The sequence below is a fragment of the Harpia harpyja genome, chromosome 12 (assembly GCF_026419915.1).
Source record: "Harpia harpyja isolate bHarHar1 chromosome 12, bHarHar1 primary haplotype, whole genome shotgun sequence".
NCBI lineage: Eukaryota > Metazoa > Chordata > Aves > Accipitriformes > Accipitridae > Harpia > Harpia harpyja.
Genome location: NC_068951.1, coordinates 19,510,193 through 19,536,711, shown reverse-complemented (window position 1 = coordinate 19,536,711; position 26,519 = coordinate 19,510,193). Strand labels below are relative to the sequence as shown.

At 39.9% G+C, this 26,519-nt stretch overlaps 1 protein-coding gene across 4 annotated transcripts; it reads right to left on the bottom strand.

The window, feature by feature from the left end:
* FAM168B (family with sequence similarity 168 member B) lies at positions 1-26,272 on the bottom strand. Of its 4 annotated transcripts, none has more exons than XM_052802780.1 (7): positions 26,024-26,272; positions 19,032-19,112; positions 15,397-15,480; positions 11,052-11,194; positions 8,048-8,225; positions 6,569-6,698; positions 1-5,186 (listed from the first exon to the last, which is right to left on the bottom strand). In XM_052802780.1, exons 2-6 carry the CDS (start codon positions 19,099-19,101, stop codon positions 6,586-6,588), a joined length of 588 nt encoding a protein of 195 aa, XP_052658740.1. In that variant the 5' UTR covers positions 19,102-19,112; positions 26,024-26,272; the 3' UTR covers positions 1-5,186; positions 6,569-6,585. The 4 variants fall into 4 exon arrangements, with proteins under 4 accessions (XP_052658740.1, XP_052658738.1, XP_052658737.1 ...); XM_052802778.1 differs by lacking the exon at positions 26,024-26,272 and adding an exon at positions 5,665-5,695; XM_052802777.1 differs by lacking the exon at positions 26,024-26,272 and adding an exon at positions 5,665-5,692.
* Positions 26,273-26,519: the final 247 nt, after the last annotated feature.

Here is a 26,519-nt window from a genome sequence, read left to right as displayed (position 1 = left end):
TAAGCAACACAAGTCAATCTTTATTGAAAACTGAAGTATTAATACATAACAATTCTTGTTACAATAAACGTGCTTTTAAGAATTTAAATCTGAGCTCATCTACTCATTGAATTGCATAAAAAATAAAAAAGTATGAATTTTCACAATTGAACTGGCTCAGAATGGAATCTCCACTCTTTGTGTTGATGTGATAGTTCAATGCAGGAGTAAGTGATGCCTTAAAACTTATTCTGGAAGACAACATTGACCTAAACTTAAAAAAGTACCAATACAACTGTTCGTAAGACAGTTTTAAAAAAAGTCATAAAAAGGAAACCTGTGTCTATTCCATAACAAACATGGAGAACTATTACTGGGGCCTCTTGTACTTCCATTGCATGCACTCACTTTTTCAAATCTTAGACAGGAGGGCAGCCAATAATAGCATTACAATAAAAAAAAACAAACAACCACTAACAAATCCATTCTATTTAAAACAAGTCTGTACAGCAGCCAGCTAAAAAAACCTTTCCCAGTTTGCCTTCTAAGTGCCCAAAAGTCAACAGTTTAGAAAAGTCGTGTTCACTTTCTTGATGTTGAAACTTCGGAGCCCATAAATTGTTTAGAATACTTTTTACAATCACAAATGGACCCTTACTACCTGTGGAATTCAGATGTTTCAGTGTTATATTCAACCCCCACAAGAAGAAGTTTCCTCTTTCCTCTCTTCTGTCTACAAAATACACCTTATTTGCTCTCAGCACCCCCACAGACAGAGGTGTACACAGCCTGCTGAAGGAGTCCTCACTACTTCAGAGGAGGTCTCAGAATGAACTTGTTTCTTGGTGAGGCTTGATGCACAAAACTATCCTAATTTTGCTGCAGTTGTTCTGGTTAATTGGTATTGTACCTCATCAAATCTGAGGGTCTCTGCAGGAAGCTTAGAGTTGATAAAATACAGGATTAGAAAGCTGACACTTACTGAGAACAATCTGCATGAGGTTAAATCGTTGTGTCTTTTGAAGAGGTGTTCACAAACACTTTGACATGAAGATTAATGGATTGCTTTTGACCCTCTGACCATGCTAAGGTCGGCCAGTGACACCTGCTGGAGAAGGCTGGATATGGATCATGCCTATTTCCTACCCACTACTACACAAACCATGTCCTGGGCAACTACAAATTACCATTCAACAACCACAGCATCTGTCCTCTTTCCCACAAGTTCCAGCTGAAGCATCACTATTGTTCATGTTCCTAAGACGGGAGGTTTCACATACATGGTATTTACTACTATGGTATGAGTTTAAACCTAGAGTTAAGTGGTGGCATCGGATCGCTGTGCTTACCTATTCAAGCAAAAGTATGCTCTAAACCCAAATGAATGGTGTGTATAATACTGTGCTTAAGCACTGGGGAGTGATTCCAAGCCAATTCTGACCATCTTTTGCTCAGATACCTTAAGTAGCCTTACTACCCAAGTAGCAGTGAAGCCAGAACGCTCCATGAAGAGTAGTCAATATTGAGTACCCTGGTATACAACTCTGTACCATGAACTATTCTCAGACAACACAAAGACATGGTAGTACTTACGGGGTGGTGGTGGTCGTGGTTTGGTTTTTTTTTTTTTTCCCAGTGGATGAAGCAATACAAGGACGGACTTCAATAAAGGATTTTTTTCATCTACCACTGCATCTAAACATTTAACTTGCATAGTACACCAAAAAAGCTTTCTTGAACAGCATTCCTGCACATCTGCTAGAAACTTCAAACAGAAGATGGTTACAACAAGCATAAGCAAGATCTACTAGTAGGTTCTCCGTTTACCTTCCTAGTGTTTCATTAACAACCACCACACCACTGACTAGGGCTACACGTTTTTGGTGCCAATTATCAACCATTTTTCTTTTGCTGCTGCTACATTTAAAAGACATTTTCATCAGTTGTTACTGACATAGGGAATACCTCAGTTTTTAAAAAATACTTTATCTAAACTGAACACCTGAAATTTTAATAAAAAAAAATTTTCTTTCTTGGACTTCTCTTTGTTATTGCTGCAACAGTTATTTTCAGTTCCAGGTTTAAAGTAGTACTTTTTGTTTTAATCATATAAAGCTGCCATAAAAGTTTTTTGTTTGGTTTTTTTTGTGGTTTTTTTTTGTTTTTGGTTTTTTTTTTTTTTTAAAGAGAAGCTTGATCTGAAATGTCTCTACTGCACTAGCTCTTTTCATTTGCTGAGGAGCTCTAGTGCAAACACATACTGCGTATTTATTTATAAAGGAATTCTAAATAGGGAATGTTATATAAAAAGCAGGAGAGAATGTTTCATAAGACCCTCACTGTGTAAACACCTATTTAATGATGTACAGTTTCCCCCGCCGCAGTTTTATATCCATGCTTTCTACTATTTGCAACAAAATACCATTAAGATAGTTATATATACACATATTCCCCCCCCCCCCAGTCCCCCTGCACTGTGCTTTTGGTTACTTTCCATATCAACTACTGGAGACATGCTCCACCCTCCCAGTAGATTATAATCGATCAAAACTGGAAGGTGTAGTACCTTTCAAAAAAGGTACAAGTTTCCCCCTGGTGGATGAATCCCATAATGCAACTTAAAAAAAAGTGCTCAAGTAAGTGAGACTGCCTAAATGTTACAGAATATTATACAGAGACCAATTCCAAGATGACATTTAGGAATCTGAAGTTAGAGCAAATATATATGAAGTTATATTCATTCCTTAACTATTTATCTATTGCAGCATTCATGAAAGTTCTCTCCTATGATTTTCAAAGCTTTAGTTTATTGGGTGATGAGACAGGAGACAGCAAAGCTTTGAGCTTGTTCTTTATAGCTTCTCCCCAACACAGGACTGTTCCATACCTCAGCTCTTTGTTAAAATCACGCTAAGACAACAAAATGTCACTCTCTACTAGCTACAATGGACAAACGGCCTGTATTAATGTTCACTGTACTCTCTGGCACACCTAACTAATCAAAGCTGCAAATCTACTACACAAATGGAATTCTTAAACAGACTTGAACAAAGCAGTACAGATTCAAATAAGTTTGTCTGGGGTAATTTTCTGCTCCATATAAAGACATATGGAAATCCCTAAGCTGCAGTAAGTGCTCATGAGTAAGGTTTAAAGTACTTATTCCAACAACATAGCTATGTTCAAGGCATTAGAAATAAGGGGGCCATCCACTGACAGCGATTCATGCAAAATAAACCTAAACTTTATTAAACAAAACAAAAAAAAAACCCAAAAAAGGGTAGTACAAAATATGGAGAGTGCTTACTGTAAAAAACCAGAGTTACTGAAGGCTCTAACCACCAATGGGTTATGAAGGTACGTAAGCCTCCCACCAGGGCAGAGTACTGGAACGGCAGCATTAAATCAGCACTGATGCTACCCTGAAGTAGCTGCCAAATCTGTATAGGAGCAGAACACCCCAAAACAAAGTGTAACTAGATAGACAACTTAAAAAAAAATTACTTCTGAATGGAAGTTAACCTACAAGAACAATACAGCCTGATATACCTCTGTGTAAACACTTAAAAGGGAACAACATTTTATAACCATTTACTGCATAATTTATTGCAGGCAGAATGTATCCAAAAAAAGAAAATTGCATCTTTCTGGATCGCAAGCCAAGCAGGTTTAAGAAAAACCTTGATTTTATGTGCAATATTCAAATTTAAAAATTTAAAATCTCCCCCGTAACAATTTTGGTATACAAATGGGTTCTAAGGCTAGCCCTTTATCCCCACAGCATTTGCTTTGAGGTACTTTTTAAAAATTGAAGTTGCAGGAAAGAATATCAGAAATAACTCATTGCAATGAAATGCTGATCTGCAGTCAAGTCTTATTTTATGTGCTTCCAAGTGCAATTTAGGAAGTAAAAAAAGAAAATACTAAGAAAACACATCAAAATGCTGTAACTAACAAATGGCTCCTACTTCAATTACAAATATTTTCAGAAAAAAAAAAAAAAAAGAACAGCTATTCGAAACCTCTATATTCTGGCAGCCCTACTACAGCATATCCATAGTCCATACTGCAAGTAACTAATAAGGAAACTGTGTTAAAATGATTTGTTCCCCTTTAACATACTCATCAGGCACACAAGCTTTCCTCAGAATAACATGCAGCTGAACTCCTCCTGTTTGTTGCAGAAAGCCCTAGCATTTCTTAAGTTTCAGGAAAGCAAGCTGGATGAACTGCACACACATTTTCAACTGACTACAACATTCTTTAGGAAAAACAGCATGGATTTCCTGAACTGAGAACTAAAAGAAAGTGTTTTTCTATCAGTCTGTGTGGCAGTCTCACTTTGACACATCTTGCATCATAGGAAAGATAGTACTGGATATGTATCTCCCCAGACATGCAATTCGTTCTGCAGGTGATGTCACCTCCTACTATTCCTAAGAGCCAGTTTTGCCTCAAGGAAGTTTGCTTTATTTACTGGCACACACAGCATTACCTTTCCCATTTCATTCTGATCCTTATGAACATCTGTGTAACACTGAATCCATATAATGAAAATGAAAAGGTACGAAGTAAAATAATTGTGTGCGGGATTTCTACAGCCTGACTCATTTTCCAGTCACTCCAATTTAGTAGTTGAATTTGAAAAGAATACATCACTTAAATAAAAATATGCCCCTTTTAAACTGGCAACTCCATCAACCTGAAAAAGGCTGAAGCACTTATCTAATGTATATCATGGTATTCTATAAAGAAACTCACTTTCATGATTCTACCTTTTAAGACCCTGCATATATTACAACAGTGCATTAGTGATACAAGTTGTAAAATACTTTTCGGTTCCTTTGGATTTGCATATGATGGTTTTTGCATCAGTCACTGCAGGTAGATTGAGCAAGCTTTGTTTTTGTGTTTTAACATGCATTCAACTAGATATGGATCAGAATAAATTTATACTCCCTTTTTATCATTATAATTAGCTAAAAAATTGCAAGACAGTCCACAAAACAGGATTTGCTTTAAGACTAACTGCTGGAGTTCCAAGATGTAAGATATGCAGCACTGGAAAATCTTCAGTGATCAGGAATTAGTAGTGTTTAGCCAAGTGTTGAAAGCATTCAGAAGAAAAGTCCTGGTTGGAGGCATGAGGGCTTCAGCACCAACTTTTAAACCTCAATTTCTTGATTGCATATCTCCCATCTTCAAACCTACATTAAGAGGGGGTAAAAAAAGCAGGAAATATTCTCGATTATGTGAAATACTATTTGAGTGTGGCAGAACATTCTAACATTGCACACACCACATTAATACACACACAGAGCAGATGTTAAGTATTATATAATGCTACCCTAGCACTTAACCAGTCAACTGAAATCTATAGACTTCTAGGTTAAGAATTCACCACATTGATTTTCTCCTGTCATGTCCATTCTACCTTTCTGTCATCACTAGTCATTTTGTCTTCAGTAGAAGGTGCAATATTAAAAAGATATTTTATGCTAAATTTAATTATCAGCAGTCATGAGTTCAGTCACAGCAAAACTCTCACTTTTTATACTCATGTAATATGACACTCCTGGATCAAATATTATATGTGAAACATTTCAGATCTGCAGACTGATATGTAGCACCACAGCAAAATGAGAAATGGCTGTTGCATTACTAACTCAAAGGGAATCTAGTCACCTGTAATCACAGAACTCTGGACTGCTAACTGCTGAAACAGAAATCCAGAGAAAGTTAAAATAAAGTTAACTTTGTCGTAAACTAAATGGACTAAATATCAGACCAACTGAACTAGAAATTTTCACAAGTCCTTATTTCAAATGAAGCTGTTCTCAATTTATGCTAACCCTGCCCCCCCCCCAAAAACCAGAAACAGAAGTGAGGATCCCAAAAACATTAGGCTTTGTGTCAGTTTGACACACGTTACACCCCCAAAATCCATCCCACCTTACAGCAGATTTCAAAATTAAACTTCTTTTCTTGAAACCCATGATCTAAATTTCAGTCCACACTAGAAACAATTTTTCCATGCTGACTGCAAGAAGTATGAACTGATACTTACCTGAAACAGAGTGAATATATGAAATTAACTCAAGGTTGTGTATTTGTTTCAGCAGCTTGTGAAAAAGATTCACCCTCAGAGCAAGGCAAAACACTTGCCTTGCCTACATATTTAGCCAATCAAAAATAAGACTACAAAGTTACACACATTGCTTCATTCAGGAATCATACTACTGCTGAATTCAACAATTACCAAGGAATCCAAAATACCGAATACATTTAGTCCCAGATGTATTTTAATACAGCAAACTTGAGGCTCATTCTTTCATATTCAACAATCATGAACCATGAAAATGATTCATGATTTCTGAAGATACAGACCACTGAAGAAGTCCCACTAGGCTTCTCTGCTTTGCAGGGAACACCTATTATAATACACAAAAACTACTGCTTATATTACTCAATTAGAATACTGTAGAAGTACCCCAAACGGCTTACCTTCTGAAAAATCTCCCCAAAAGAACCTGCAATGCTGTCATTTATAAGAAAGATTAACTGCTTTCAATCTAAGTTGGTAACTTACACTGACTGCCAGGATGATCACCACTGTGGGGGCACATAACTATAGGTTGGTGTTCCTGGAGCCCGATATGTGGGCATAGTAACTGGATGAGGGGCTACTGGAGTTGGGGAATGAGTTGTCAACAAAGTACCTAGGATGAAGAGAACATTTTTTTCAGTAAGCACAAATTCTAGTACAGAGGAAAAGGGGGGGGGGGGGGGGGCGGAGAAAAAGAGAGTTAATTTTAAAAACAATTACAGCTTGCTCATCTTCTGATTTAAAGTTACCAGTATCATTTTGCACTCCAGCCCAATCTGCCTTCAAACATTTATGCAAGGGGATCATTTTGATGTTTAGTCCAATGCATACAAAGATACTCATTATTCAAAAATAGCTCTAGCAGAAACCCTGCAACATAAGCATTATTCCCTGTGAAACTTTCCCACAGCAGTCTTTACATGCCATAAGAATATCTGATGGTAGAGATAACTTGACTGATAAATCAGAATGCAAACAAGAACTGATTTATTATTACAGATAGGACTTTACAGATTAAGGGGCTTCAGAAACAAACAGGCTGAGATAGCAGGATCTTAACAGTCTTTCTCTACAGCACTTTGTAGAAACACTAACAAACACCTGGGATAAGCTTGCCCACATACAAAATTCCAATGTTAGCTCAGTTGGTGACACAACTTCTCTAGTTTTGAGATTCCTCAAATTAAATGATAAATTTGACAAGATAAAACCAGAATCTGAAAACAAGCTCATGGCTCTTGTTTTTAGATTACTCAATAGAGCATCCTTTGAGCGAATGTGGACATTTCTTCACGAGTTAACACTCACTGAGTAACAAAGCATGACACGCCCTCAGTAAACACCCACAGATGAGTCTAGATTATTGGTTAAACAATATTTTCTCCAAAACACTACCACTAAAACAGTATGGCATTAGGAAGTAGACATCCCTAACCATTACCTGTGACACAGAAGACCTGCAGGTAGTGCAAACACATAAAATGTTGTATCTCAATATACAAAGAAGGTCAGCAATATGAGGGGTGGGCTGAGAACACTGCATTTTCCTCAGCCTTAAGAGGTTGCTGTTTTCAACTAGGCATAGAGAAATGTATTGTGAAAAGGAAGTCAGACTCTTGACACTGGTAAGATGAGAAGCAAAGGATGCAAAAGTAAGTGAAATTCCATACAGATATAAATAAAAACTATTTTACCATAATACTAACACCTGAAAAGAGGATGTGGTATCGCCATCCTCAGAGATGATCAAAATATCACTGACCAAGTATGCAACCTGGTCTAGCTGGATCCACTTTGAAGACACTGGACTAAATGACCTACAGAAGTCTCTTCTAATACAAACAATTTTATGATTCTGCCAAGTACGCTTCTGGCATCACATTTTTGTAATGCAGCTGTGTTCTGTCTCAAACTGAAAGGAAAGCTTCATCACGAAAATTTAAGGGTTGTAAGTTCACATACCTGCTGACATTGCCATAGTAGTCCCAGCCACCATCCCCATAGTCACACCATTTCCTCTTGGTGGCGGAATCGGAGCAGGATACATAGTTGCTGGCATGCCGTTAGGCTGCACAACTGTGGTGTGGTGAATTACGTGGGGTGGTGCTGCATATAAAGGCTGTGTGTAATAAGTGCCTTGCTGTTGGAGAAAAGTAGTATATTAAGTAATTACAGTGTAGAATCATAGAATCATTTCAGTTAGAAAAGACCTTCAAGATCATCGAGTCCAACCATTAACCATGCCCACTAAACCATGCCCTGGAGTACCCTGTCCACTCGCTTTTTGAATATCTCCAGGGATGGTGACTCAACCACTTCCCTGGGCAGCCCGTTCCAATGTTTGACAACCCTCTCAGTAAAAAAATTTTTCCTAATATCTAACCTAAATCTCCCTTGCCTCAACTTGAGGCCATTTCCTCTTGTCCTGTCTCCAGCCACCTGACAGAAGAGACCAACACCCACCTCACTACAACCCCCCTTCAGGTAGCTGTAGAGAGCGATAAGGTCTCCCCTCAGCCTCCTCTTTTCTAGACTGAACAACCCCAGATCCCTCAGCCGCTCCTCATAAGACTTGTGCTCAAGGCCCCTCACCAACTTGGTTGCTCTCCTCTGGACATGCTCCAGCACCTCAATGTCTTTCCTGTAGTGAGGGGCCCAAAACTGAACACAGTACTCCAGGTGCGGCCTCACCAGCACCGAGTACAGGGGAACAACGACCTCCCTGTTCCTGCTGGCCACACTATTTCTGATACAGGCCAGGATGCGATTGGCCTTCTTGGCCACCTGGGCACACTGCTGGCTCATATTCAGCCAGCTGTCCACCAGCACCCCCAGGTCTTTCTCTGCCGGGCAGCTTTCCAGCCACTCTTCCCCAAGCCTGGAGCGCTGCACGGGGTTGCCGTGACGGAAGAGCAGGACCCGGCACTTGGCCTTGTTGAACTTCATACGATTGGCCTCAGCCCATCGATCCAGCCTGTCCAGATCTCTCTGTAGAGCCTTCCTACCCTCAAGCAGATCGACCCTGCCTCCCAACTTGGTGTCGTCTGCAAACTTGCTGAGGGTGCACTCAATCCCCTCATCCAAATCATCAATAAAGATATTAAACAGAACAGGGCCCAACACCAAGCCCTGGGCAACACCACTTGTGACCCGCCGCCAACTGGATTTCAGCCCATTCACCACAACCCTCTGGGCTCGGCCATCCAGCCAGTTTTTCACCCAGTGAAGAGTACACTTGTCTAAGCCATGAGCCGCCAGCTTCTCAAGGAGTATGCCATGAGAGACAGTGTCAAATGCCTTGCTGAAGTCTAGGAAAATAACATCCACAGCCTTTCCCTCATCCACTAGGCGGGTCACCTGGTCATAGAAGGAGATCAGGTTGGTCAAGCAGGACCTGCCTTTCGTAAACCCCTGCTGACTGGGCCTGATCCCCCTCTTTTCCTGGAGTTGCCATGTGAGTGCTCTCAAGACAAACCGTTCCATAATCTTCCCCAGTACCGAGGTCGGGCTGACAGGCCTGTAGTTCCCCGGATCCTCCCTCCGACCCTTCTTATAAATGGGAGTCACACTGGCAAGCCTCCAGTCCTCAGGGACCTCCCCTGTTGACCAGGAACACTGATAGATGATAGAGAGTGGCTTGGCAAGGACCTCTGCCAGTTCCCTCAGTACTCTTGGATGGATCCCATCAGGTCCCATAGATTTGTGAGTGTCCAGATGGCGTAGCAGGTCCCTAACTAATTCCTCCAGGATTAACGGGGGTATGTTATGCTCTTCATCCTTACCTTCCAGCTGAGGGGGCTGAGTACCCTGAGGATGACTGGACTCACTATTAAAGACTGAGGCAAAGAAGGCATTAAGTACCTCGGCCTTTTCCTCGTCACTGGTTGCTACGTTCCCTTCTGTATCCATTAAAGGAAAGATATTCTCCTTGGGATTCTTTTTACTGTTAACATATTTGTAAAAACATTTTTTGTTGTCCCTTACGATAGTGGCCAGATTTAGTTCTAGCTGAGCTTTCGCCTTTCTAATAAAAGTATATCTGGCGGGGAAGATAAATGATGTCTTCTTTCATTAATGTATCATAAAATAAAAGCATTATTCTAAAGATGCAGTGTATTTACAGAGCAGAAGACAAAACATTCTTTTCAACTATTCCAATTGCATTTCACTGGCAATTTTTTAACATTTAGCCCCTTTTTAAGGCATTTAGGATAACATGCAAAGCAGGGACCTTTGTAGAACTCCAATGCTGACTGTACCTTCAACAATAAGGACTCATTCATCATTTGTTCCCTTCGTTTCTTGTCTTTTCATATATTAATCCGTGACAGAACTTCTCTCATTCTTTCACAACTTTTTATTCAGCTGATTTTAGTTAAAGAACCAAAGGTTTTTGACAAATCCAAATATACTAAGCAGATTGGATAAACCTTGTTACTTGCTTATTAATTCCCTTTAACTACTGCATACATGCCAGGCAAGTTTTCTGTATGCAAAAAGAGGGCCAACTTTTCCCCAAAATACCATGTTTACTGAAGTGTCTTAATTCTAGCCTTTCTAATAGTTTTCAACAGTTTGCCTAGCATGACTTGGTAATTCCTGAATCACAACAGAGGCTTCCTAAAAAAACAAATTAATGCAAGTTTATGACAATTTGTGACAAAATGAAATCAGGATGTGGTAGTTATAGCATCCAGCATGCATTTTTAACACTACTGGATCAGGTGTCTCTTCAAAGACTGAACACCTTATCAGTAAGTGCAGAGTAACTGTCATGCGAGAGAGAATGTAAAAGTGCGCACACACACACACTCTGTAAATCACTGTATTAAGAATTCTTACTGTAGGCAGCTAAAAGTTCTCTCCATCCATGAAGAAATAAATGTGGTCTAAAGTTAAGAGTTCAAGCAGAAATTACAAGGTAAACAAAATACTATCCAAAGAGGTTTTGGTTTTGTTCATTTACCTGTGCATATGGATTCTGCTGTGGATAGGCACTTCGAACTGGGTACACAGCAGTCTGATAGGGATTTGGTGACGAAGAATACGGTGGCACTGCTCCACTAGTGGGTGAACAAGATACTTTATATGGGGTGCCTGGCGTATAACCTGAAACAAAGGTAAATCTGCATTAAAAACATGAAAAACAAGTGTCAGTACACTGCTTTCTAAAGGCAGGGGTAACAATTTTTTTCATTTCCAAATACCTTAATCTTCCTGTGAGTACTAGTCTCAATATCCAAGCACAAGTTCTATCATTTACGTAATACTGATAACAGTCTGAAAATAATACTTGACTATGTCAACTAAGCATGAAAAGTTAACTGTATTTTTGCACAATTTGCTTTTCAAATCTATGGATATGGGATAAAAAAGTGGATTTGGATTTTTGTAGTAATATCATTAAATACTTGGATTTGGCATACTAGGCAGCATTCCTACGTAGGAGGATTTGGCACATGTTAATATCAGCCCAGTTCTCAACACACCCCAAATTGTACCGGCAAAACATAGCAACAGTTAACTAACCTGCAGTTACCTTCTGTAGAAGATGATATAGCACAAGAATAACAACTTCAAAAGTCAGAATCACGTAAAGAGCTCAAGATGGATTTTCAGAGAACAGGGACACAATCTGCAACCTCTACTTCAACTGACATTTATTCACGTTTGTTTTCTGGCATTTTCTGAACTGGCTAAAATAAATATGAAAGGCTATACCTTTAAAACACAAGCACTGTAAAGTTCATCGCAACTGCAAATTACACTTCAAAGGCACTTTAATATCTTTAAATCTTCTTTTTGTGTATTACATACATAGACATACCCTTAATCATCACTTAAGAATTATTTTTATACATTACAGTAAGACTTCAGGTGCCATCAGAAAGAATTCTGCATTCCTATTACAAGGCCCTGAAAATCAGTCTGCCTTGTAAATGTTGGGAACCGTTCAATTTTTACAGGGATAAGTAGCAACTGCTGGCTCAGACCCTGCCTAAAGACAGTTCTGTGATTTCTCCAACCCTCATCAGACGAGGTCTCAGGATAACAGAACAAAGGCTTGATGAGGCATGGAGGAGATCTATGAAGAGCACCATTGCTGCTGCGGACTACACTCCCAAGATTATATTATGGCTTAATGGCCAGAGTGGGAATACAAATACCTTAGCAGCAGCATCCACCAGTAATGTCATTTAGGGTAGTAAACAACAGGCACGACCTATTCTGGAGAAAGCATCAAGGCTCTAGCCTGTGCTATGCTGAAAAGATCTTGGGTCTCATGCAGGTCCACCACACTAGGAGATACGATTTCTATTTAGTTGGAATTGTACAAACTAGTACTAGGGCAACACAAGGAAGAAAAAACACTTGGTAATTACAGAAAAAAAGAGACTAGAGATTAGGTTGACGTTAAAAACTGTCTAGAATGTGCTGACTTCAATATAGAGAACAGATCTGAAGCCATATAGCAGAGAGAATGCTGGCATTTGTGTTGTGAAAAATCAGACAGTGCAGACAGCATGATCGCAGACAACCTTCATTCTTTTTGCAGAAGTCTGAGTTTCTTTCCAATTTCATTCCACCCTTCAAACTGAAAATTGTCATGTTAATGAAGAAACAGGTTTACTATGTTTTTCTTTTTTGTTAAATAGAATTTATCACCTTTAGGAGACACTAAAGAAAGCTACCACAGCACTTACTCTGAACTTGTTTTTAGAGATCCTAAGTATTTGACGAATAGAGCACGCTGAGGAAGTAACTTCTATTTCTAGTATGGGGAGCTATTCGTGTTGAAAAACTCAGCTACAAAACGCTGAACACAAAGCATCACCACTGAACTACAACTATGTCCTCAGTCAAGCCCACTCTCATTCTAAAAACCACTGATACAGCTGCACAGGCAATTTAACTTTCACTCTTGCAAAGTGGTACATCTGTACAAGAGGTATTCTGCCTTCCCATTTAATTTTTTTCTCCCTTACAGGGATCAAAGACCTTAAAAGTAAACCCACATAGTTTTCAAAAACACAGAAATTTATGAAAGATACCTGTAAAAAGGTACCCTTTCTGAACAGCAGTGGCACGGCACATTCAAATACTGCTGCGTGATGTGAACTTAGAAAAGCTTTGATTCTACAAACAAGCAGTTACATCAGAAAAGTTAAAAAATTAAAAATCCCAGCTGTTAGGACAAAGTACTTCAAGTTGTTATCTGCCTGAATTAGAAGATCTGGACATTTTGAACTTTAGTTCATAGGTTAAAGAATAGCTAAAAATTAAAGCTACTTTTAGTTCTGAAATAAAAGCTTCTTTTCTATTCAACAGCAATAAAGACTCTAATAGTACTAGCTTTAAAAAAAATTAAGGACATTCGAAGATGGTAGACGACTTCTATACATCTTTATTCCTTTTTCACACAAAAGTGAAAAATTTCTTACTCTATCTTTGTTATATAGCAGGAGATATATTCCAAGATTAATCAATGCAGACTAATCTTGCAACATGATTAAGTCTAACAAGTCAAGAATCTTCCCCAGAAACCATAACCTCCTATTACAACATAACTGACACAGAGGAAAAAAAACAATCAACTAGATAAAAACATCAGTCTCATGATTTGGTAAATTGATCACATGCAGCTTATCTTCATCTTCCTGCAGTAGGATTTGCAGACTGCAACCAATATTGACTGAACTACCTTTCAGTTATCTGATCCCAGGATCAAAAACTGCAGCTACTCCTCAGCACAGCTGCAGGAATCCTGGAGCACAGAAGGCAGAGACACATCACTAAGGTAATCTCAACCGGGAAACTGAATGGCCTATTAGTAATACAAGCCAATAATAAAAGTCTGCATAGGGTTTTGATTCCCATGCCAAGAGTTATACCCCTGACGGGAACTGCTCTCCCTTGAACATCACTCTCAAAAAAGTTCTTAAGCAATCCAGTGCAAATGCAAGCTGGTAACCCTAGATACGATACTTGCACAGAGGCAATACCCTATCCAAATTATAGTTTTGTTGGTTTTTTTTAATTACTGGAACTTACAATATCCATCCGTTTCCCCACCTTAAATTCAAGGCCAAAGACACTCCAAAATCAGTTCTGCACTCACTATGCCTCTAAGCAGCAAACTGAACAGAGACACAGGCTGTACCAACTAGAATACTCCACAGTTCCAAGGAAAGCTACAAAGCTACACACTTTTAACAGGTTCTGCAGGCAAACATTTTAGATGACTTACTCTCTGTTGCCTCAGTAATTGCTGCCACACCCTTTTAAGCGCCTCCTGGTAGTTAATGAAATGCCATACATCACAAACTTCGAACTTCCAATACCGCAAGCAGGCTTCCACAACCTAAGCTTCCCAATATCAAGCAGCATCCTTTCCTATCCCTGTAAGTTACATAAGGGCATTCATGGGCAAATTTGGTTATGTGCCATGTGTATCTCTGAAAAACTGGCATAATACATGCAAGTGAAAGAGTTCCTGAAGATGGCCCAGACCTACATTAACAAAGCAATGTAAGGAATTCCTTAGTATGCAAAATAACCACAGGGAGAATACTGTTCTATCAGATGTATGCTCCTGGTTTAAGTGGAAATTAAATGCTGCCAGTTTCTGGTTTGTTTCAAGCATTGGTACATCAAAATCATCTTCTATTAGTGAAAGCAGAACTACATGGAAACAACTTAGGTGAGTGCTTTGGCTTCTCTTGTGGATTTTTTCCCCATCTCCCTTTTCCTAGGCTCATCACATTTCCTCTCCCTTAAGTAACAAGCATGCAAGTGCAGTTACCTAAATCCTCCGCCAGTACCCACTACGGACAAAACAGTTTTACTCAGCAACCAGGCTTTCCAGACAATTAGTTCATACAAAACAATTTTAAGGGCAGAAAGAATGCAGCAAGCTGAACTTGGAAAGATGATTTAAGTAAAGGATGAAAAAGAAGAATTTTGAAGACAACAGAGAAGAAAAAACAGAATCTGGAAACAACCAGTAGGATGCAAAGCAAGCAGAATCACAAAGGAAGCAGTGAAGGGAAATGCAAGGCAATCCTCAAGTATCAGCCTGAAATATAGAAACAACAGCTTTTCCCTTCTCTGAAGGTGAAAGCAGTGTGAGTTAAGACAACATTATACTCATTTTAGTTTATCAGATGATTCCTTATGAGTCATATTCAAAGTAATGTAAAACTTATCCCACAGTGTAAGTGCTATTGTAAGCCCCTGCAGCTTTTCCTCATTCTTGGTTCTAACAACTTTCAAACTTCAGGTTACTGCTTCGACATACCTATTACACATACCTGTTTGGAAGGTAGGATTTGCTCCAGGATACATATTAGGGGAATAGGCAGGAGCAGCCGCTGCATAGCCCATTGGGAAGCCAGCTAGAAGAAAGAATATGTCAAAGTTATTTTCTAGACCAACTGTACCATCTAACCAGACCTTACTCTCAAAGATTCTCACTGTACATCTTTTAATTGAGATAAGCTAACAGATGGCCTTCGATCACACCTCCTCAGCTAAAACACTGGGCTCCTCTTCTCCCAAGCCACCTGAAGCTGAATGCTAGATGAAGGGAACAGCTAAAGGAATCACAAGTGCCATTCTCCCTTACATCCCTGTTTCAGCAAATCTCAAAGTTGGCCAAGTAACTCTTAACTTAGTTGGACAACAAAGTTTTGTGCAACTATCCAACCCCCCCCCTGCCCCGAGTTCAGAGTCAGAGTGACTCTGACTCTCCAGCTCAGATACATCCCAAGTAGAGACTACAAAACAACCTGAGTAGTCCAAAATGCTTGTTGCATTTGATAGATTTGTTATTACACTCAGGTATCAAACAAGCTCACCAGTTTCCGGCATGTACTATGACAGTTAACAGTAACAAGCAATTCACTGAGGTATTGGCAAAATGATAGGTAAACACTCTACAACAGAATACAAGAACTACTATGGCTGAACTATAGTTCATCAACATCGTGATATACTGACCTCCAACATAAGGCAAAAAACATCATTAGCAAAAGCTACAGTTACGAAGTTTGTTTAGATTGTAGTAAGTGAAATTTCTAAATTAATCATAGCTATTAATTTTTCCAGGAACTTATTTGCATTATTCCAAACTGTAAAACTGAGTAATGTCTGTATTTAGAAAGACAGAGTTACTACCACATTTTGTTATCAACATAGAAAGATTTAAACTTCTCTAGATAAAAGGCAATTACTACTTGCATATTCACTGTCAGGCTTAAAGCTGCTAGTTTTAAACTGCTATTCAAATTTGAAGGGTTTCTATTTCGCCATAAATCCCAGAATCCTTAGCAATTACTCCTAACAATAAAAATTCCTTAGCTCAAGACTATATATGCTAACCTAGTTTTGTAAAGCACACTGTAAACATATCAAGTGACATACACTTGGCACTACCATTTGGTGGTCAGCATGGATAAGACTAAGAAAAGCATTAGGCTTAAAAATCAAAGGTAAAAATAACATATCCAATTCATAACAACTTTTCAGCGTGTAAATAGCTCTGAAGTTTTCAAATTCACAAGCTGCTAGTGAAAAGCTTTAGTACAGCTTTACACCTTACTCAAACTGACTACACATCTGCAACATTATTTATGTTGTATATGTTTTCAGTCCTCTATTCTTTCTTCACAGGTTTAGCTCCATAGTAGAGGACTCTGAGCTGCTCAAGAAACAAGTAATTTGTGAAAAATGTAACTACAACAAGCAGCAGTTTTAACTTCTACACAGAACTTTCACCCATATGAGAACATTTGGATATTGATTCCTTGCTACTGTAAACCCATCCAACAACCTCAAATAGGTGTAGTACAATATAAACAGCTATTAAATAACAGCTTTAGAAACACAGTGCCTTTAACTAATACATTCCACCTAGCGATATGTTCATTACTTTCTATTACCACGCAACCCATGTAAATTCTATGATTCTGAATGGAGAATCTGCAGCTTTTAAATTAGGCAAAGAAGGGAGAATTAGTCATGAAACAGTTCTTTTAAAAAAAATCCTAAAATGCAAGTCTACTTTTCATTTTAGAGAGTGTGTTTTGTGTTTATTCCACAATCTTCAGTCCTGAGCCAGGCAGCTCAGCAAACTATCTGTAACAGTCTAACACTTATTGACTAAGCTGAATTTAAGGGTCACAGTTGTGTGAACTGACTGACTGCTGTAAGGAAGAATTTAGAGTGATCAACTTATAGCATGACACTTAAGGCACTTTTGTAACAATTCTACTTCAATTCCCTATATTTTAGTTATGCTAATTTACAACCAAGTGAAGACTGGCAAATATACAGTACTTACATAATTCAATATGTAGTCTTAATATGTGTAATAGTAGAATAAAAGATTAGAAGTTGTAATGTTGTTTAAACTGAATCTACAATAGTATATCTTCCTAAGTAAATTAAGGTAGCACTTAGATTAGTATAAACAAGAGCTTTAATGCAATGTGTAAATGGTTATAGGTACAAATGAAGCCCTGGTTAGTATAAATCTGTGTTTAGAAAATGAATAGAGATAAAAATACAAAGTTATGTTTAAATAATTCATAATAATCTTTATCTAAATCAAAAGAAAGCCTTGAAAAAGCAATCTATTACAAATATAGAAATAGTTGTACTGTAACTGATATTAATTAGTAAACCACTGCTGCATGCTTTATTATAAAATTACTATAGACCATATAACTAAGACAGTTAGAGAACAGTTAGAGAGAATAAAACCATCCTGTGGGACTTATGGTTACACAGCATCAGGTTTACAATTTATTACTGCACCATTTCAGTCACTCAATAGACTTTAAAACATTGCAACATAGTTTGTGTTTTTCCCTTATAAATACTGTAGAAATCAAGAAAGGTACACTAGTTTGAGGAAAAAATTTAAAGTACCTGAAAAGCAAAAATAAAAACTAAAAGGTTTTTGAGACGATCAAGTCAACAGTAAAGAAAATTCATTTATGCACCAGTATTTAGAAGAAGGAACATAGAAAACTGGAACAAGAAAATAGGAACTCCAGTACACCACCTAAGCTGAAAAACAAATTAAAAAGCTGTAAATACCAGTAGGAAAATATAGTACAGATACAAAGAATATAAACAGTAACAGCGCAGAATGATTTCTAGCTCCCAACATAGACACCAACTAAATCACAAAACAGCCTCCCTGTAAAAGCTACAGAAGTTTAATTGGTTATGATTCAGCTCAGATTTTATGTAAGACCCTCCAGCCTCTCTCAGGATGGAGTAATTCCCTTACCCCGCAGATATCAGAAAAAAAAGACTGCATCAAGACATACTGCTTGAAATGCCTCAGAGGCACACAGCCTTTCTCTTCAGCCTTCCTGGAAAGTTCTGTCCAAATCTAATTATTGCCTTATCCAACTTCTGAACTACGGGGACATCAGAAATGAAGCCTGCTCACACGCACATTAGGAGATGAGGGGTGAAAAAACCCTGGTGAGAAACTTGCAGCCAAATGAAAAGCAGAGAAAGCAAGAAATACATTTAGTTTCTGTTTTAAAAAACATTTTTTGGCCATTTTCTTGGTACCACCTTTGATGCTATGCTTCAGGCAGTCATAAAACAGATAGCATGAACAAGAAATAGAGGATAGAAAGGTTAACAGTGCCAACCAACTAGCAGCAGAAATAGACTGACTCCTCTTCTTGCAGGGCGTATATATTAGAGCTCCTAAAATAAGCTGCTTTGGAAGAGATACTGAAGTTAGAAATATAACAGAACAACCAACATCACTCTTGAAATGTCAATTTTTAAATTGAAAAAAACCACCCAAATCCCAAAACAGATTACCATACATGAAGCCATTCGTAAGTGCCTATTTTTTCTTGATTACAAACAAAGATCAGTGTAACTGAAGCTCATTAAAAAAACCAGAGTTACTTACCTGGATAACCAATTCCTTTGGCATTTGCATAGGGCACCCCAGAAGATCCAGGGCTATACACAGGATTCATGATTTCAGTAACTGAATTGGGGGGGAGAAACAAAAAAAAGTGTTTACTCAAGTATAGGAAAAACTTGGAATCTCAGCAGCTAAAATGGAACTGGAAATGCGGGAAAGTATACCAGAAGAAAAACTAACAGAGGAAAAAGCAGCAATTCCACTACTCATCAACATTAAAACTGTAGCTACAAGCAAGAGAGTCACTGCATAAATAAGTTTCAAAGCATCAGAACCCTCAACCGGCTAGAGAATGTCTCAGGAATGAAACATTCTCTGTTATGGAGCAGGCTTTCAAAATATTTCCATCCCTAGGAGTTCCCCCATGGCACGCAAATCCATAACCCACTGCAGGAGTTCCCATGTGTTGGACTTCTTCCCCCATGTCATCCATCATCTATCCATCACTTACCATCTATCTACCATCTATCAATCTTGGTTTCTTCCCATTTCTTTCTTGAAGCATCTAGCCAAGGGATGCAAATACTTACGGTCTATTACTACTGGCATTTCAAGCCTGGGATTCCAGTCCTTTACCAGCACTAAACTCATCAACCGTCAACAGCCCAAGTATTACAGAAGTAAATGCCAAAAGACTTTCTGTATTAGACAGCTAGCTCACATTTATTTATTTGTTTACTTGCTGCTAAGTTCTTCAGAGCCTATGACAAGCTGACAGTTGGGTCCAGTCATTTCTGAATTATGTATTCACACACCAAAAGGGCACCTACAGCTAGCATTACTTGCAGGAATAAAACCAAATCCCTAGTTTTAAACATGATCTTGTACATAAACACCGAGGAAAATAAAATGGCATTGAAGATGCTTCTCAAGTTTTTCTAGTATGCCTATGTACTTCTAGGAATATAAATCACTGCATCACAGGTCACAAGCAAGCCTGCCATGTGCCTCTTAGAAGAGTACTGTTAGCAACTACTTTTCTAATACTTTAGAAAAAAATCCCCATATTTTAACCCCAATATCTTCAATCATCTGATTTTCTGCATATATTTACAACTTTACCACTTCTCTTCCTGCAAGTGCCCATTTTGTACTACAAATAGCCTCTGACAGCAAGAGAGAGGAAGGCACACTGTGAAACCAGACTTTCTTATTAACTGTTAATATCTGGTTCTTCAGTCACTTCCTCTTCTACATCTTGAGATGCTGTCTTACTTAAACAAATAGTGTGTTAAGCAGCTTAACACAGTTTAACAGAATTTTGTAAATAGTTTATGAAGCAAGAGAGTCATAATTACACATGCACTACTTTAGTTACAGAGTATTTTATGGTAGGAATCTGAGTTAAGTTTATGAGTATAGCTGCAGTGATAAACCTACGTTAAGTGACTGTATAAAGCATAAGTTGTTTGCTTCTTAAAGTAACACTAAAACCAGCTCCGTGCCAAGAGTTTTAGCAGCACCTAGTACACAACAGAAGTAAAAGAACCATTTGTGCAAAATTAGGAAATCAGAAAGTGCTGTCAGAAAGTTTATCGTCAAGTTTCACAAAACACTCAAACTCAATGCAAGAGAATTACGAGATTCACCAGTTTCTTGGACATTCACACACACACACTTAGCAATAATACTAACTTAAATAGAATTGCTTTTATTTTTCCAGCTTCATACTTGATTACGTATCAAGACAAATGAGTCCATTAAGAATGAGTTAAACAAACAACCTGCCATTTACATAGCTTAGTATGAGGAAAGTTCCCCAGAGCAGCATGTTTTAACCACCTGACCAACATCAAAAGAAGCAGTTTGACACAAATCTCTTTGGAAATGTTCTACAGCAAACTAGTCATCTTCAAGTATAAAGGATCTGAAGCCCTGTGGAGTTTTAGTAGCGCTAACTCTGCTGCTCCATAACGAACAGGCATATTTTGCTGGACTAGCGTTTCACTGTAGCAAGACTGTTCTTTTCTCCCGTACTTTCTTCTGTGTATTCTCCTTTCTAAATAAGGACTCTTATTTCCTTGAAAACTTCATCTGTTCCCTTAGTATCTCCCTGCATTTCCTTCTCATTTGCATCTCTGCTCCTCTTTCAATGTTGATTTTGTCACATTTTGTTTCTAAACTTACCAAACCTCTAAGAAGTCCAAGCTTCACTTCAGTCTCAGCATTTCCGAGTTGTGGGGTAAAAGCCTGAAGAGAGGTGGATATACACTTCCACTCAAATATAAACAGCACTCTCCCACACCCCCATATCCCTACAAATACGCTGCTCCTCCTTGCAGTCTCTGCAGCACTTAGGAGGAAAGAAGACCCTGTAACCCTCTCACCATTCTGCATGGCAATGAGAAGAGAGAAAGAGGACTGGAAAGACAGTAAGAGCATTCTGCAAGTATTTGGGGGAAAATAAAACAAAAAACCAACTATTAGAAGTATTAGTAGTCAATAACTGCAGAAGAACACAAGGACATATGTTCTGGTGGATGACTTAAACAGAAGCCATACAAAGCTGAAAAGGTAAAGAAAATTAACAGAAAAGGTCAGAAAACTCAGACCTGATCTCAAAGGAAGTGCAGATTAAGAGAAAGGAATTCCACTTAAGTAAGGGGAAAAAACCCTATGGTACCGGGAGCCTGCAAACTGCCTCTTACTGGAAACAATGTCAACTTCCACTTCAAATGCATCCATGCTTTGAAATTCGTGTGTGTACACACACATATATTAATTCAAATTTGGTTGAACAGGTATGTACTTTCACCACTTCTGCTTTCACACTCTAGCTTTCACCACTGAAACACAAGCAGAAATCCACCAGCCTACAAAAAGCGCTTACAGTTTTTATAATGCAGGCAAAACTTCAGATCACCTCTAATTAAAAATAATTATTTTCAGGTCTTCTCTGAAGGACCCAACATGTGTAAGTATAATTATATAGTATTACCCAGTGGTTGCAATCATCTCAACTCTTACCATAATTTTACTTGAAAGGGTATCTTGTTATATTGAAATATGGAACCTTGCAGTCCACTTCCCTGTAATGCTTGAAGTCCACATCAAACGCTAGGGAAACTAGTATAAAGTGAACCCAAAGAATCGTGGCTTTCAACCTTTTTGTTGGCATCCCCTCCAAAGCATTCTCGTGTTAATGTATATGTAAATAAGTGTCTACTGTGCATTATCTGTATATAAATTGCACAGAGCCAACTGTATATAAATTACAGTCAAATAATTCTTTCAGCTGAAATGAAGGTAATCATACTTATTAAAGATGCTCCGATTAAAGACTATGCAAGCATGCTTGGGAAGCGCAAATGCTTCACCTTTCATTCTTGCCAAAGCCAAACAATCAAACTCAGTTTTGATAAAGCCTGTTAAATCTCATCTTGGTACAGATACCAGGACAATCATCCTTCTCTTAAATCCACATTTCAGGAAACTGAGCAAAGGCCAGCCGCTGCTAACGTTGAAGCTCTAACACTCCGAATTAGATACTCTTTTGCACATGGCTTTTCCTGCTATGCTCAGAATGAGCACGTTTCTAAGAAATTCTGCTTTTAAAAATTATTTTACAGAGATACATGCAAAAAAACACAGACCAATGCAAATACTATAAAACAAACTGCACATTCCTTTGTAATGGATGTATTTTCTTACTATTTATTTTCAAAGTTGTGCAGAAATGCTATCAGAACAAGATCTACTGAATGCCACTTTGTGCTCATTTTATGACAATTCCATCACAAGAGTTGGGGAAGAATCTCCAAGTACCTTGCCTAAAGCACACTATTGTGGTCCACTAATGCTTTCACTCTTGGAACTTAAGCAGACTCACACTAAGTCATTATAGTATTTAACATCTATCCACCCTGTAATACTTCTAGGATGCTGTTTGCTATGAAACTGTAGGAACGACCCAGTTTCTACTTACATGCAATTCTTTAACAAAGTTAATTATCATCAATGTTCTACGTTTTACCCATTTGATTTCCAGTCAAAGTTTAATAGAAGTAAAATAAAATTCCTAAATGCTTGGTAGTGGGGTGGGGTTTTTTTTGTTTTTTTCACATTACAAAGTAATTTCCAATGCTAAGTAACAAAGAAAATAGTTCAGGACACTTCAGCTCTTCAAATAACTGACAATGATTAAAGTCTCAGTTGCATTATGTTCTGTTAAAACTTCAGCCATCAAAAGAGGCCCTTTGATGCAAATCCTAGGCCACATAACAGGCACTTTTGTCACGATGACTTTAAAAAAAGGGGGCTCATATCAGAAGGCATTCAAACTTTCATAAAGTCTAAGAAAACACATCCTACACTGCATTGGTATTTGCAGGTAGTGCACACTTCATTTCTTCCACTCATCCAAGACCTCAAAAAAGGTCACTGAATTTTACCAGGAAGCAAGTATTACCCCTGTTCAAAACAGGGCACAGGTTTATGGTAGTCCATGATTGAAGCCAGCTGGAATCAATGCTTACACAGAACTGCGATGCTTCTGGCAAGCAATCTCGTTCCCTGTGCTGGGACAGCACTGGCACTCTAACCCCTCAGTAAGTTACATCAGCTAAGTCAGTTAGCAGAATTCTGGGTTTTGCTGGAGTTTTTTGGGCAGAGGTTTGCTGTGTTTTCTTCCTACCAGCTTGAGAGAGCTGAGACATCACCAAACAGCTAAAACAGCACCAGTTCCAATACAAGGAAGGGAGCAGGACTGGATAGTGGCAGTACAAATTGAGGTTGCAGAATGACAGCCTGGAAAAGGACAATTAACAGCTTTGCCCAAAGTTCACATACAAAGTCAAATACAAAGCTGGAAACATCATTCATATGCAAGTCTTCCTCCCCTGCTCAAGTTACAAGATGTTCTTGTCATAAAAGAGAAAGAATGAGACACCTGCAATCACCCTTCTATGTTTTCTATGCATGCAATTTTTTTTTTTTTAAGACCACAAAGGAATAGAGAAGTTTAGACTTTTTAATCTTTTCTAATACAATTCCCATCTGTAAGCCTATTCTACTAGTGGTCTGTTGTTACTTTTTCTGTGTTGAAACACACATACATTAAAACCAATACTACTTGCACCCAGTATCATTAAGGACAGAGACAATATGATTATATATTAAAGACTCAACAGAATTAGTTCTATATGTTGTTCACAAGAAGAAAACCTATACCAAAAATTTAATGCCAAGATCGTGCTCGTGAACCAGCTTCATCTGTACATTAGTGGCATTGCTCTATTCTTCCAAAAACTGAGAACATTACCAAAACATTTTTGCTTAAAAAAAAACCCTACTACCTATGGAAAGATCAAACAAATGGCCCAGCATTTCTTGAAGCCTACAATTTCTGTTGTTGCTACTGCACAAGGGGATAAAAGCTGTCAGCTCCCATCCTTGCATCTCCTGCATAACTTTGAGATTGTGTATATTCTTATTTCAAAGAACTGGAGTAGTGCAGCAGAACCATCAAATCCTCACAGTAAGAATCTTAGAAGCCCGTCTGTTGCCAAATTTAGGGGAAGTTAAATCAACTATGAGAGACAGGAGAGAAAAAAAAACAACAAACAAACAAAGGAAGAATAAAACTTCACTACACGAAGGAATCATATTCACAACTCTTTAGTTAAATCCTGAAGCTCTGCTTCTTGGTAAATTTTTATCCTACAAAGCATTTTTTCATTAAGTTCATTTTCGGTTTATTCCACATTTCTTTTTAAAATAAGAAGAAACTGTCACAAGTTCCAAATTGAGACAGAATCTCTAAAAGCCTCCTAATCCCTCCTACTTTTTAACCTGAAAGTTAAAGTGCATAATTACTACCCCAAACGTACAGGTTGGGAAGCGTGCATTATATGAGCCTGGGAGTTTTATGACACTAACAATTAGACAACTTACAGTAAAATCACATTAGAGCAGACAGAAAGTCTAGTCAAATTAGGTAACGTGCACACTACTACTGAACATTTAAGAGCAAACTGAGTCCAGCTCTTCTCATGCTGAGAGCTGTATACCTCCCCTTACTTAAAACCTAACTTTTTATGTTTCTCAGGGCATGGATTTTGTCATTTGGCTGGTGTTTACGGTTTGGCTCCAAACGTTCCAGAAAGGCGCTGAAAGCGCACTTTGCACCAGGCCTCTTTTCTTTTTCTCTCACAACTCCTCCTAGAAGCTACAGATAACTGAAAACGTACTCCTTCCTCCAACTCACAGATATAAAGGTAACAGGGTAGATACAACATGCAAGCCACACACAGCCTTTTGCGTGCAGTTGAAGCTTACGATTTATTTGGAAATCCACCTGACTGATCCCCTCATGACGCTATAGCGAGTTTTTGCGAAGTTACCAACGGGACAACCTCCGCCCTACATCAATAAACCAGCACGAACAGGCGTCCCAATGCCTTCAAAAGCAACCTACTCCATAAAGGTAACCTGAGCTCCCGGCAGCGACAGAAAGCAGCAGGGGACGAGACCCAGGGCGGCCGCGGGCCCTGCCTACGCCGGTGCCGCGAGGCGGCGGGTAACCAGCCGGCTGCCCCCTCGGCGAGCCCGTCACCTGCCAGCGCTCGCAGGCCGTTTCAGACACCTGTTACGGACAGCCCTCCGAGCCCCCGAGCAACGCTGAAGGTGACTCGCTGCCCCGCCTGGCGGAGAGCGGCGCGCAGCCGCCCACCGGGCCGCAGCGCTCTCCCCGGCATCAGCCGCAGCGCTGCCCGCAGCGGAGGCCGGGGCCCGCCCTTGATGACGCCGGGACCCGGGATGGCGCCGCTGCGGCCCCGCCGCCGGAGAAGGGGCGGCCCGGGTGGCTGAGGGGGAGCCGCCAAGCGGCGCGGCGCGGCCCGCCCGAGAGGCCGGCGGCGCAGGCCGCGGACCAGGCGCCGGGCCCGGGCTGCCTTACGTAACGGGCCCGGCGCGGCGGAGAGGAAGGAGCGGCTCCGGAAGCCGGCACCACCCGCGGCGGCGGGCCTGGCACTCACCGGGCTGCGGCGCTTCGTGGTGGCGGCTCGGCCGTCGCTGGCTGTCTCGCTGCGTCCGTGTGTGTGTGTGTGTGTGTGTGTGTGTTCGTGCGTCCCTACGTGCGTGCGTACGTACGTACGCGGGTGCGGGAGACGGCGGGCGGAGCCGGGCGGGCGCAGCCTGCGCGGGGGCGGGCGGGCAGTGGCCGCCAGGCGACTCCGGCTGCTGCGCGCCCGACCGCACCGAACAACTGCGCACCGACCCAGCAGCCGACGTCACTTCCACGGGGGAAGGGGCGCGCGGCACCTAGCCGATGGGGCGGAAGAGCCGCCGTCACGTGCACGGAAGCCCCCGGGCGCTGTCTCCCCCCCCCCCCGCGGCACGTGACCCTGCCTCCCCGCCGCCGACATTAGCGCCGGGGCTGAGCCGTGCCCCCGGGCAGCACCCGCGCCCGTCCGCGGAGCTGGGGTTGAGTAGCGGCGGGACTGGCGGAAGGGCAGAGGGAGTTAAGGCGGG

Bases quoted from the DNA above. Each gene is read 5' to 3' on its own strand.
- FAM168B (XM_052802780.1), bottom strand. From the start codon at position 19,101: ATGAATCCTGTGTATAGCCCTGGATCTTCTGGGGTGCCCTATGCAAAT. The intron at 15,481-19,031 runs GTAAGTAACTCT...TCTTTCTTCTAG, and splicing joins CAAAGGAATTGGTTATCCAG to CTGGCTTCCCAATGGGCTAT. The intron at 8,226-11,051 runs GTAAATGAACAA...TTTCTCCAACAG, and splicing joins AGCAGAATCCATATGCACAG to CAAGGCACTTATTACACACA.